Source organism: Schistocerca americana, chromosome 2 (genome assembly GCF_021461395.2).
Source record: "Schistocerca americana isolate TAMUIC-IGC-003095 chromosome 2, iqSchAmer2.1, whole genome shotgun sequence".
Classification (NCBI taxonomy): domain Eukaryota; kingdom Metazoa; phylum Arthropoda; class Insecta; order Orthoptera; family Acrididae; genus Schistocerca; species Schistocerca americana.
Window position 1 is genome coordinate 334999647 of NC_060120.1, and position 13798 is coordinate 335013444.

General features: G+C 44.0%; 1 protein-coding gene and 1 non-coding gene across 4 annotated transcripts in view; one reads left to right on the forward strand and one right to left on the reverse strand.

Moving 5' to 3' along the window:
- Positions 1-13798, forward strand: part of LOC124593138 (atypical protein kinase C) — a 760580-nt gene that overhangs the window by 120113 nt on the left and 626669 nt on the right. Inside the window, exon 2 of one of the 3 annotated variants that reach the window (XM_047131903.1) lies at positions 12371-12755. The exons of the other annotated variants lie outside the window; for them this stretch is intronic. Coding sequence (XP_046987859.1) covers positions 12635-12755 — 121 coding nt within the window. The 5' untranslated portion in view covers positions 12371-12634. The remainder of the gene's footprint in view (positions 1-12370; positions 12756-13798) is intronic. 3 annotated transcript variants of the gene reach the window in all.
- On the reverse strand, positions 3858-3932 carry Trnat-ugu. Its single transcript has one exon. It is a non-coding gene; the product is annotated as a tRNA-Thr (tRNA).

Consider the following 13798-nt stretch of genomic DNA (forward strand, 5'->3'; position numbering starts at 1 on the left):
CTTTCAAGAAGAAAAGACAATCCAACCTGAGCCAATATCGATTTTTCAATGACTTTGTATGAGGTTTTTCAATGAATTTGTACGATTTTACTGTATTATTCGTGCTCACTTCATATGGTTTTCTTGAACAGCACATCATCCACATGAAGTGTACATTTTTATAAACAGAACTAAAATGTACGCCGGATATAATTCTAATAAAGAGTCAAATATGGTCTTCTTGGCAGCACGGACTATTGTGATCGCAATAGCCCGCATCTCGTGGTCGTGCGGTAGCGTTCTCGCTTCCCACGCCCGGGTTCCCGGGTTCGATTCCCGGCAGGGTCAGGGATTTTCTCTGCCTCGTGATGGCTGGGTGTTGTGTGCTGTCCTTAGGTTAGTTAGGTTTAAGTAGTTCTAAGTTCTAGGGGACTGATGACCATAGCTGTTAAGTCCCATAGTGCTCAGAGCCATTTGAACCATTTTTGTGATCGCAATAAAAAGGTTTAATTAGTGTGAGAGATAGTCAAACTGGAGATAAGCGATTTGTGGTTATTAAAAGTTGTGGGTTCAGGAAAAATCTTTTATTTGTCAAGATCGCAAGTGTAAGTTTTTATTGACAGTTACGGCTATCTTAATTAGTCATCTTTAGATCTGTAATACATAGAAAATTCCATCTAAGAAAATAATACTGTATAAAACGATAACATAAAAAAATTAAGGCTTTCGTGGCCACCTGTTGACAAAGTACTTGTTGGCTTCTGTCTCGGGTTCATCGCCGACGTTTGTTTGATGATTTTCGTGACGTTTCGCCAGCACGAGTGGCTGGTTATGTTGGAAGTGACAGTAGCGTGTAAACTAAAGCTTTGACATTGACATTGACAGCCGCTCGTGCTGGCGAAACGTGAGAAAAAGTCAGCAAACAAGCGTCGACCGAACAACCCGAGACAGAAGTCGAAAGGCAGTTTGTTGATGTATGTAGTACGACACAAGTTGTTATTTGTTTAGTGTACATCACCAGACACGGGACACAGCGTCATAATTGTGTTTAAGCTGTGTTGCTTATTACACAAGCTGATGGAACAAAGATTTAAAATTATCTGTAAGGCGTGCTTAAATCATAACGATACATACTCAGTGCATGAATGTCACATAGAAATAGAGGTTGAGACTACAACGCTTACCCAAGTTATCGAGATGGTTGCGTGCCATCTATAGTAAAAAAATGTTCAAATGTGTGTGAATTCGTAAGGGATCAAATTACTGAGGTCATCGGTCTCTAGACCTACACACTACTTGGACTAACTTACGCTAAGAACACGGCATGGCGTCTCTAACCTCTTTAATATCAGAATCATATATTCTCCACATGTACATAGTAAGAACAAAACTGACACCGTGTGTTACTGTAAAGACGTGACACCAGAACGAATGGATAATGTTGACTAAGTTGTATGACAGTCTCCTGTTCACTGTGTAAGTCTATTACTAAGTAAGTTCTACATGTGAAAGCAAACATCATAGTTCGCTCATGACGTACGGTATCTGTAAACAGGGGAATGTCCATATCGTAGCAGGCTTACAAGAAAGTAATTTCCCCCACCAGATTGCGCTATTGCTGGGTGCTGATCGCAGGAGAAACCACTGAACGATTGACAAACTGAAGTAATTTGAGATAATTTCATGAATGGATAACATAAAAAGCAGCGGCTTATAATTACGCGGGAAGTAGCAGTAGCGTATAAACTATATATGTCGTTATTTGGCGAGTAGAAATCATCTTTATTACTATCATAGAGAGTTACAGAAAAATGTTAAGCGTAAAAATTGTCTTGAAATCTATAGTAAGTTGTCTCATAGCAAGAGAGATCCAGAAGCCGTTCGGAAACGTGCTATGGCTTCTATCTTAGTATCTAAGAGAGTGCAAAATAAATCTTTACTGAGGAAAAAATCGTGCAACCGTGAGAAAGTTACTGTTAGTTAACTGGTAATAAAGACTGTAAGCAATGCCAGCCTACACAGCAATCAGCTAGCCTTACATATCGACAACATAGAACCATAATTTACATTGGATGAAAAATATTTTTGTACATGACATAGATTAGGATTAACAGCATTATAAGAGAGCTCTTAAATTAGCCGCCAATTTGACGTGAAATGCTGATGCAATTTGGAGTCCCTAAATGCTCAAGTAGCATGTAGCTCCAATTCTAGAAGTGTAGAGACACGTAGTTAGGATATTTTCTGTGTGTTACAGATTTGAAGATGGCTGATTGATGTAGCAGCACCAGTTATCAATAACAAATTATACTTCCGATCATGACTAATAAAGGCTTTTTTTCTGAATCCACAACTTTCAAAAAGGTTTCCATTTAGGGCCGTGGAATGTATTTTATTCTATATGCATTTCTTTCACGTACTTTCCACTTTTTTCCGACGACGGCTGTTGATCCCACAGTTGCAGAGGTCAGCCGGTCTTTATAATCTGCTGTGGTCTGCAAAAGTAATGCAACAGCCAGCGAGAAATGGCCTAACGACAGAAAAAACTAGTAAGCTGTATGAATCTGTTTGCGGTACGTACTCCAGCGAAAACATTTTGTGGATTGGGCTCCAAAGCCGTTGATCCGGGCTCAAATACCAGTCCAACGCACAATTTTAACTTGTTACATATAAGCGGGAAAGAAAATAGTTATTTTTTTGTCATTGTGCGACCTATTAAATAGCAAAGCCATCTTGAACTCTAAGATTGGTTTGACTAGCGCAGTGCTTTGTAGGAATGGTCGTATTGGAGTGGTATGCCCTTTGTACTGACATATCCGGTCGGATATATCGGGATATACAATTTAACGTAGACTCCAGCTAATGGTCTAACCTGGCTTTTTTTGCGTTAACAAATTACTGCCATGGCTGAAAGAAGGAATAAGTGACAAAAAAGGAAATCCTACGGTCGACTCGAGATGGAACCCAGAATTTTGTGGGAATGGTGGCCTGGTTCTTACCCTCTCAGCCATCGATCTGTAAACAACGCATTGTTCAGTACTAATAGGGCGAAAACTGTGCATTACCCGTTGTTTCTTGTATTCTTCTACTGCCCAGAGGCTGATATTACCAAACAATATCGAGCGACTCTCCACATCACTCCGTTGTTTATCTGTACGGCATTGTTTGCTACTTCACGGAGTTTTAGTCGAATTACTGAAAAATACGGCCGGCCGTAAAACGAAAATACGGCGCTGTTTGTTATAAGCCGAACGTGTTTCACCTCGTCCGCGCCGGTATCTGCAGTGGGTTTTTACATTAATCATGTCGTGTCCTGTCCCGTCCGGCCGGAGCACGTAACGAGGGAAAACGGACTCCATCCATCCCCGCAGTGTATTTCAGTGCCGCTGGATGCCGTCCTAGGCACAGTGACAGCCGACAGCGCACGGACTGTAAAATTGATTGTGCGCCGTGGCGGGTTTTGCTTCCCGCTGTACTCACCTCGATCTGGAATCAGGTGACTGTTACTGTAAAAAAAAAAAAACACTGCCAAGAGCCGGACGGAAAGCTGCAGGAACAATTCCAGAGCCAAGTGAAAAGACAGCGGCGAACTCAGTTACAGAATTCGTGGTGACGAAATGGTCGCTTCTTTTATTTATGTTCCAAGAGTATTCCGCAGTTTTTTTCTTTCTTGTACAATATTGTTTTTGCCCTTTATCTAAATACTATGTAAACATGCTCAGAGAATCTTTTTTTATATATGAAGGTAGTATCTGCTCCCGAAAGAACAGATACCAATGATGACCGTGCAGCTTCTCTAGAATGAAATTATAATTAAATTGACACCCTGGCTGCAAATAGACCTTGATATACATCATTGGGAACATGTTGAAAATGTGTGCCCCGACCGGGACTCGAACCCGGGATCTCCTGCTTACATGGCAGACGCTCTATCTATTTGAGCCACCGAGGGCACAGAGGATAGTGCGCCTGCAGGGACTTATCCCGTGCACGCTCCCCGTGAGACCCACATTCCCAACATGTCCACACGACTACATTCGTAGTGCGCCTAATAGATGCTTGCCCATCACATATTCCAACTGTTCGGACGCACAGCTGCTACTGTTGTAAATTTAGAGACTGTTTAGCAGTTCGTTTTTTGGTGGATGTTGTCGAAAGTGTTGAACAGCGTATAATGAGCTTATTGAGTTTAACTTAGCAGCGGATTTCCCATAAGTCGTCTGAACCCACAAGCACATACTGGCGAGAGAGGCAGTTATCTCTCCAAACACGTGAGATATTTTCAAGGCATTTTTCACAAATTATTTGGTGTAGGGCTACCTAGAATTCATCTCGTGATTTTTCTTCCTCGTAAAAGTGCGTATAATACGACAGTGAAAGACACATTAACTACTTCTTCATCGTCATGCGATGTCTGAACAAAACTGCAAATTTCTGATTGTCCATGTTCGTTATAAATCTACCGCCCACGCTTCTCGTCGTTTCTATAAGCAGACGATGGTACCGTTCGGGCTCCGTGAACGATTTCTTGAAATATGATGGAAAAGTGACTACAAGTTTCGGTATCTCTTTAGAGAGAGAGAGAGAGAGAGAGAGAGAGAGAGAGAGAGAGAGAGAGAGAGAGGGGAGAATTTTTAACTGTCGTACATGCCTTCCAGTTAAAATAGTATTTAAAGACCCAGAGGGAGATATTGATTTCGCAGACATACCAGTGTTCGTCGTACGTTAATAATGAGTACGAGTTATGCAGTGAAATATTTCTTTTAAAATTGCTTCAACGATACAATTTCTCTGGGACGTAAGATTAAATTCGTCCTACACATGAAACAGAGCAAAATATTTCTTGGCTGTGGTTGGTTTATGAAGGCACTGTGCAGCTGCTGACATGTAGTCACGCAGATTTGTGCTGAGACTTGACGAATGCATTTCATATATACTCCTCCACTGTATTTCGAAACTTCTAAAGAGAGCTCTTGTTTATCATGTCTTTTTGGTAGCTGCGAAGGGAATGGAACAATAGATTCCAAAGAAGACTGTTATGTCGTTCTAACACAGGTGTCCTGCCCAGAACACTCGATGTGATCTTGTAACATCGTTAATGGAGGTTACAAGGGACTGATAAGAACTCTAACAATGTCCTTAATTAAGACTTTATTTTAGTTACGTATTAGCAAGCACAACGTAATCAATTTTATATTGGTCGTTAGATATTTCGTTCGTCACCAAAATTTTGCTTTGTTTGTTCTAAAGAAATAAAACTAAGCGATATGGTGCAGTTGATAAAACAGTGGTCCATCATTCTGGAGGACAGCTTTTCAAATGTCCGTCGGATAATCCATATTTAGATTGTGCATAATTTTCCTAAATCATTTAAAGGAAACGCCGGGATAGTTCCTGTGAAAAGGAAAAGGACAATTTCCTTCCTCGTCTTTTGCCGATCTGAGTTTGTGCCCGGACTCTAATGGTAACGTTTTGGAAGGGACGTTAGATACTCACGAGACAAATTATGTGACTTACTGCTCCGCGGATACAATCTGAAACGATTAATCGCGGACCAGGATTAATTCCCTGCTCTTGAACACTACCAGTCATTCTAAATATAGGGTCGCCAGCCTCGCTTTGACTCCACCTAGACAAGATTAAACTTCGCAACTCTAAAGTCAGGCATTAAAATCCCTGTAACTATGTAATTACTTTCAGGAAGGGTACAGAGATCTGACTACTAAACTGGACTAAACTAAACTGAACGCCACTTACAGCTCCTACGCAACATCCAACTAGCTCCTAACAACTTTCGCCGACAGTCTTCACGTAACACAACAGAGTGGCAGTGCGATGTCAATAAAGAGAGAGCCTCAAAAAACGCAACACTCATATTTAAACGAATACAAATTGAATTTACGTGCTTAAATTAAGCCTCTCCAAGTCCGTTTCGTTCAACTTGCTCTGTTCCTGCAAGGTGCCCACTTGACACTGTGTCGCAGTACTGTTTAGGGGGGAAAAAAAAGCTTACGCAGTATCGCATCAGAGAGAACTCTACACGTCGCTTTTAGCGAAATAAAATCGACAGGTGTGAAGGTAATTCCAGGAGTACCCATAGGAAGTGTGATAGTGATCTAGTAGGAAATGTCGGAAGCTCCGTAATGCTATTCACAGATGATGGGGTTGTCTACAAGAAGATAACAGCGCCAGAAGACTAGCGATTTGCAAAAGGACAGCACAGGATTGATGAACGGTGCAAGGACTGGCAGTTGACACTGAGTGTAAATATATGTAAGATATAGCGCATGCGTAGGAAAGGTTGGTTCAAATGGATCTGAGCACTATCGGACTTAACATCTATGGTCATCAGTCCCCCAGAACTTAGAACTGCCTAAACCTAACGAACCTAAGGACATCACACACATCCATGCCCGAGGCAGGATTCGAACCTGCGATCGTAGCAGTCGCGCGGCTCCGGACTGAGCGCCTAGAACCGCTAGACCACCGCGGCCGGCCGTAGGAAAGGAAATCCATTATTGAACAACTACACTATTCACGACAAACTGCTGGAAACTGTGTTTACCGTATAATATCTAGGAGTAACTATCCAGAGCGACCTTAATTCGAATGTCCACGCGAAACAAATACTAGGAAAAGCAGATGCTAGACTGAGATTCATAGCAAGGAAATGTAAGTCATCCACGAAAGAAGTGATCGACTGATTCTTGAGTATTGTTCGTCAACCTAGTATCCTTGGCATGTAGGACTAATACGAGAGATAGAGAAGATCCAAAGAAGAACTGCACGTTTCGTCACGGAATCGTTTTCTATTGAAATTCCGAAAGAATACGTTCCGGGAAGAGTCGGATAACATGTTACTTCCTTCCACATACATCTCACGATACGTACACAGTGAGAAAACTCGAGAAATTACAGCCAATACAGAGGATTACGACAGTCATTCCTCCCACGCATCATTCGCGAGTGCAGCAGGGGAAGATGGCTTGAGGAATGTTGATGTAGATGAAATACCACGGTCTAAGTAGCTACTAGCACACTCGTTTAAAACGGCGGCACTCGCCTACAAAATCAGAACAACTGAACTCGAAATACACCTCCCCCGCCCAGGAAAGCACTCTGGAAATCTCTCAATTTTCCATGCTGCCAGAAATGACTCGGTTAACCACGAAAGGTGAGCTTCATTCGTCATCTGAAGTACTCTACCTCCATTCCCAGAGGGCATACGACTTCTACAAGCCACGAGGGCTGCCGTCCGAGTCCTAGATGCTGCGAGCTCCAAGTCGTTCCGCAAACTTGTGTAACATTTAAACGTTTCAGCTAATCAGGAGTAGACTGTAGACATTTTCAGTGGTCATTTTCTGCACCCTGCTAACAGAGCTTCTGTGAAGTGTTGCTTTGTGGCATTAGTTTTAGAACTTTTTCCTGCAATGTGTGTCGGAAAAAAACTGTACATCATGGGAAATCACAAACAGCCATGTTGGCTCCTACCACAACCCGTTTAGGATGATTGGGGAAAGACCAGCTCATTATCTCCAGTCTGGAGAACACTACCTTCTTCCCTCCGCAAACTTATGTAACATTTAAACGTTTCAGCTAATCAGAATCAGGAGTAGACTGTAGACGTTTTCAGTGGTCATTTTCTGCACCCTGCTAACAGAGCTTCTGTGAAGTGTTGCTTTGTGGCATTAGTTTTAGAACTTTTTCCTGCAATGTGTGTCGGAAAGAAACTGTACATCATGGGAAATCGCAAACAGCCATGTTGGCTCCTACCACAACCCGTTTAGGATGATTGGGGAAAGACCAGCTCATTATCTCCAGTCTGGAGAACACTACCTTCTTCCCGACACTGGCCCTGGCGGACATAACAGCCAACTGACGAGCGCACAGGCGCGGCCCCGAAATTGTACATTGAACGGGTAGTGAAACAAACCTATTGACAGCTAAACTGACGTATTCAACCGAAAGAGTGGCAATGTAGCGGGAAGTCGTGAAGACCCACAAGAACAACAGTCGCCTTGAACTGAGAGTTTTCGGCACTGAGAGAAGTTTACCGCGCCACCTGGTCGCTCCACATCTGGTATCAGCGTGAAAACGGGGCCACTGTTTGTGCGCAAAGTGCCTGGCGGGGTGGGGCGCGGAGGCGGAAAATAGCGTCGTCTCGGTCGCGTGACTTGGCCGCGTAATCTGCAGCCTCGCGATCGGCTGACTGCAGAGCCAACCATCGGTTTCCACGCCTCAGAGTGTAGTGTCGTGTTCCAAAACACCGACGGTTACCCGTTCGCTACTGATATTCTGCGATTTGGCCATTTTCCTGCTTCTTCTTTTCGACTTTTCGCCGCTTTCGGTTACGGGACCGCTACTTCGACCGCCATACCCCGTTCCATATTGAGCCAAAACAATCCCGCCGACAGAATTTCTTCAACCGAGCTCGTGCTTTGTATGTAGTTGCCGCTGTTGGATGAAATCTTAAATGCTAACAGCAAAAAGTTTTCTAAGCATGTGCTGAAGTATCCCTTGTTTTTGAAGGGTCGCCTGTGTTGTCTCACTGAGCTTTCCGTAAACTTGTTTCCAGCGCATGATCTACTGCTTCTTTGTTTTTCGGTAATAAGTGTTTGCTCTTGAAATGGGGGAGTCTACCGAGGACTGATGTGATAGTGGAAAACAATTGTTGGCAGTGTATTGTGATTTTTGCGACAGTATACAAGCTTAACTCTTCAGCCAGTAGATTCACTTCATGTATATTAACAGCATACTCCGCAAGCCACCTAACGGTGAGTGGCGGAAGGTACATCTGATACCATTAATTGATTCTCCCTTCCCTGTTTCACTCACGAATGACACGTGGGAAGAATAACTGTCGGCAATCCTCTGTATTGGCTCCAGTTTCTCGACTTTCCTCGTCCTGGTCATTTCACGAGATGCGTGTGGAAGGAAGTAATGCGTGTCCGACTGTTCCGGAAAGTGCACATTCGAAATTTTAGTAGTAAACCTCTTAGTGATTCACAATACCTCTCTTGTACCGTCTGCCACTGGAGCTCTTCTGTTGAGCATCTCTGTAACGTTCTCGCGCGGACTAAACGGTTTTGTGACGAAACTGACCGCTCGTTGGATCTTCTCTATCTCTTCTGGTAACGGTTCCAGATTGATGAAGAATATTCAAGACTCGGTGAAACAAGCGCCTTGTAAGCCACTTCGTTCGTGAATGAGTTACATTTCCTTAAGATTGTTGTTGTGAATGGAAAACTTCGGTAAGAAGGGCATAGGGGACAAGTAAAATTTGTCTAATTTAAACTTTTGCTCGATCAGGATTAGAAGGCCACAGGGGCGAGAACCGTTCTCTACTGAACCTTGCTCCAAAACGGAGTAATGTTTGAATTACGATATATAATTTTCGTACAGTATAACGTCTTTCAGTTTTTTAATTTTTTAAATTGAGCTGTCAAACAGACCTGTCTAGTGAATCACCGCGGATTTGAAACCAACATTCGAAATGATGACCGCTTTACTCAAGGAGCAGTGATGACTCATTGCAGGAATCGCAGGGTTGAAAGCAGATTGCGCCCTGGTATTCCAGCCAAGTGCACGTGCAGAACAACTAAACACGGTGAGATATTAGTTGTTCACTCGGAGAAAGAAGAAGAAATGAAGTGTAGAAATGTACACACCGCCGCCAACTGTGGTTTTAGGGACGAAGCTATAGTGTAGGTCATTCTGCCAAGATGGGGGGGGGGGGGGGGGGGATGCCTTTTCCTTCAAACTATTTCGGAATTGCCATGAAGTATTTTAAGGAAAACAGGGAACATGCAAAAGACCCAGTAATTTGGATTCTCCCGATCCAAATACGAGTCCACCGTCTTAGCCCCTGCGCCGTATCAGCCAACAGGCTGTAAGTAAAAGTTTCTTTTCGGTTTACACGCTGAGTGTTTTTGTAAGCACTGCCAGACGAAGTTCCCCGCGCTGGAAAGAAGTCCATGTAGTACTAAAGTGCATTCGACATGGGAACTACTCTGCTGCAACCTCCAGATTACGCATTGACAAGGCGTGCATCGAGAAGGAATGGTTCTGGGAATTGGGCCAGGGTGTGAGGAGCGCGCCTGTGTCGGCTGAATCAGCGTGCGGTTAGGCAAGTTGTCCTGCTGCGGCGTGTGTTGGCCTGCCTGGCTAACAGTACGGTAAGCAGCCGCAGCGGCCGTGTGTGCCGTTACGTCAGCTGCTGCAGGCTCCGCGCCGGCTGGCACACGGTCTTCCGCGGGTCGACAGCGGCACTCTAGCTGAACGTCCTCTCCTTCCTCTTCCTAGACGCGGGCTGCTGCCGAAAGAGAACGATAGTGTCCAGCCTGGCAATCCTCTCTGAGAAACAAGAACTGCATATCTTAAGCAGAATCGAATGTATCAGAGAGGGGTCACTACGTCGGAATTTTAAGCAAGGCGTCCCATCTCAGAGGATTGGCTGGGGTACCGTAAGATGCTGTTTCTGCCGTCTTATTGGACTTTTTTTAATCGCGTGCTGCCAGTTGACACATTTCGCTCGCGAGATTTGAAATGCATTGTTCAAAGTGCATCTGTTTAATTTAACAGTCTCTGGCGATTATATATAGATTGCATTGTAGTGTTTGTATTCACGATGATAGTGATACAAAAGGCTGAGGGGTGTGGAGTGGGGGAACTAGGTAATAGTGGGTAACCTACTCCATTCCAGTAGCACCAAAGGGTCCGGCGAGCTTAACACAATCATCTGACGGGCGGATTGTCATGACAGTGTGACGTGCCCTCACTCTGATGAATGTTTAATGTTCAGTCGACGACGACGTCCTTAGAGGCAGAGCACAAGGTGGCTTAAGGAAGGATGCGGAAGGAAATCGGCCGTATCTTTCTAAAGGAACAATCACGGCATTTGCCTTAAGCGACTTTGGGGGAAATCTTGCAAAACCTAAATCAGGATGGCTGGATCCGGATGTGAATCGTTTTCCTCCCGAATGTGAGTACAGTGTGCTGACCACAGCGCTGTCTTGCGGGATCACTCGAGTAGAGAAGGGAGAGATGCTCGGAAATTTAATGCGGAGTGCGCTGACAAAAGGTCTGGTTATCAGGAAGTTTCAGCCACGGATGATTATTGGAGATAATAGATTCAGTTGCAAGGATTCCGACTCGCTGTATCCAGATTAAACACCACCACATTAGCATACGTTAACGACCTCGGTTAGCGGTACCCTTTTTAGCTGTTGGCCTTCTAGTGTGAATAGTACGTAACTCATGGCATCATGGCATAGTTAATGACTTCACAGATGAAAATTTTGCATCGTTATGTGAGACAGCGCACTAAAAAAATATAGAAAGTTGGTACTCCGGATTAAAAAATGTGTTCAAAGCTGGAGCGAACACCAGGATAGCCATCGTTTTCACGGCGTACACTCTGTCAACGGTTCCGTCAAAATACGATTCGCGGAGTAACCTAAAGCCTAGGGGTAGCTCTCTTTTCTTTTTTTTTTTTCGTGTTACACGAGTTTCTGGGAGCAATGCTTTTCTGTACCAAGGAAGGTTTACTGGCTGTGATAAATTATGCTGTGCTCATGCGTGTCTCATTGTTAATACAGCAGTGGTTATTACGAAAGCTTATTTGGAGATATTTTAATCTTGCCATAGAGGGTATTTGAATAGTTCGGATTGTAAAACACTCCGCGTTAACGGTGGTAAACGAAGCTCGAACTCGTCACGTACATCGATTTAAAATTCCTTAAAGGTTGTAGATATTTAAATTGTTTTTACATACAACGTCCGTTCTACAGATGACTGGGAGAAGCATTCACAGTGAATATTTGAAAATACGTCTTGAACTGTGAGACGTTCGGTACGACTTACTGCTTGGACGGTTAACGGCAGGAGCCAGAGAAACGATGTTCAGATATTTTGTCGCAAGAGAGACACACTCGCTTGTAAGTATTGTTTAATGAAATTAGAAGAAAAACAGTGATAAATATCTCTGTTTATAACGAGCGGAATGAAACGGTGATAAAGAACCGAGATGTGTGTTCGAGAAGAGAGACTGTATATCTGGGTCCGTCCATTGTGATTTAGGTTTTCCGTGGTCTATCGTACGCCATTTTAGGGGTATGTAGGAGGGATTTCTAAGCCGGCCATGGATGGTTCGTTCTGTTACACAGCTCTCCGGTTCTAAAAAATTCGGTGCGCATGAGCTATTGTTTTTTTCACTATGTCATACAACATGATTAAATCAAATGTATTACGTCAGTTATTTATCGATATATCCGGATCGTTGGCAGTGTGGATTTGTCGAATGCAGATGTTCTGTTTCTTCTGTGTAAGAATAGCGAGGTACATTTGGCTTTCACCTACTGTTGATATCTCAAGTAGTGATTTTTAATTGCAGGACTGAGATCTAACGAAATTTTATTAGAAGATAACAACTGTATCGTGCAAAAAAGTCCTACTAACCTCGACTTTGGACGCAAAGTTTTTCGGCATAGTAACCAAAGAACGGAGGACATCTGAGGTCCTTTCCTCCATTAGAAGCAAAGCGTCAACTCTCAGCGAGTGAAGTGTCTCACGAATTGTTAACTCGAGGAGGACGTTGCGGGGACAGGTAGCACAGTGGGTGTGTTGTCGAGTGATGTGCAGTGGAGTGCAGTGAAAGATGGGCTGCAGCCCCGTGAGCCTGGAGACGCTGCTGCCGCGCTGCCTGTGCGCGCTCAGCCCGGCCAAGATCCTGCTGCAGGGCGTGGCCGGCGCCGCCGGGGGACACCTCGAACGCCCAGGTACGTCTGTCTGTCTCTCTGCTGGCCGCTCGCTGCTTGTTGCCGCTGCACGGTCCACACGCTGGCTTCACTGCTCGCAGATCACAGGCTGAACCCACCTCTGGCGAAGGACACCAGTGGAGACGGAAAGGGTTACACCGTGAAGTACGAGTCCGATATTCATCAAACTTTTATCATGCAACGGCACTAAATGATTATTTCAGAACCGACGTCCATGGGCAACGAGTGTATTGTGTGTGATCCCTACAGGCACAAATACAGCTTTGGATTCTTGGTGGAATGGAAGCAAACGGCCTCCGAATGTAATCTTGAGTTATTTATTACCGTACCTGAAACAAATTATGTGTCAGTTTATAAAAATTCTTGACTAATGAAAAGCTTGTAAGGGTGTTGCAGAGTAGCTTTTGCTGAGAAATAATTTTTAGGAAAAAAATGGATATGTTGCGCCGTTTTCGAGTTAATTAGCATTGAATTCAGCTAATGAATCCGTTGAGCGCTCTAATTCAAGCTGCCCACCAGAGTGTGTGTCGCCAAACGTGTTCCTCGTTTCGGTTTCCTAAACCCGAACAGGAGAGCTATACAGAAACTGAACTCGGGACCGTAGTAAGGATCTAACTCGAGCCAAAGATTGAGCTGTACCGTCCGCTACCATCTACGCCATCGGAACAACTGACACTAACGGTATCTGGCGGATCGTTTGAATTTGCGCGCGCAGCTAACTGATTGGCTAATTTCAATGCTAATTAACACGGAAAGTACGTAACATATCGAATTTTTTTCTTACTAATTATTTCTCAGCACAACCTACCCTGCAGCACCCTTACTAGCTTTTCAGGCTGTTTCTGCCAACATTGTTTGTCATCGCATCCTAGCCATACTCCCTGGGTGACATATCAAAGGACTGGATAGATCAGTGAAGGATCCCTACATTCATAAAGGTGTTTTGCTGTGAATTGCAATATGGGGTCTTGCATTATTCTGCTGGAATATGTCAATTGCCATCCTAGGCATTAACAGTATTATAACTGCCGATCGTATGGCCT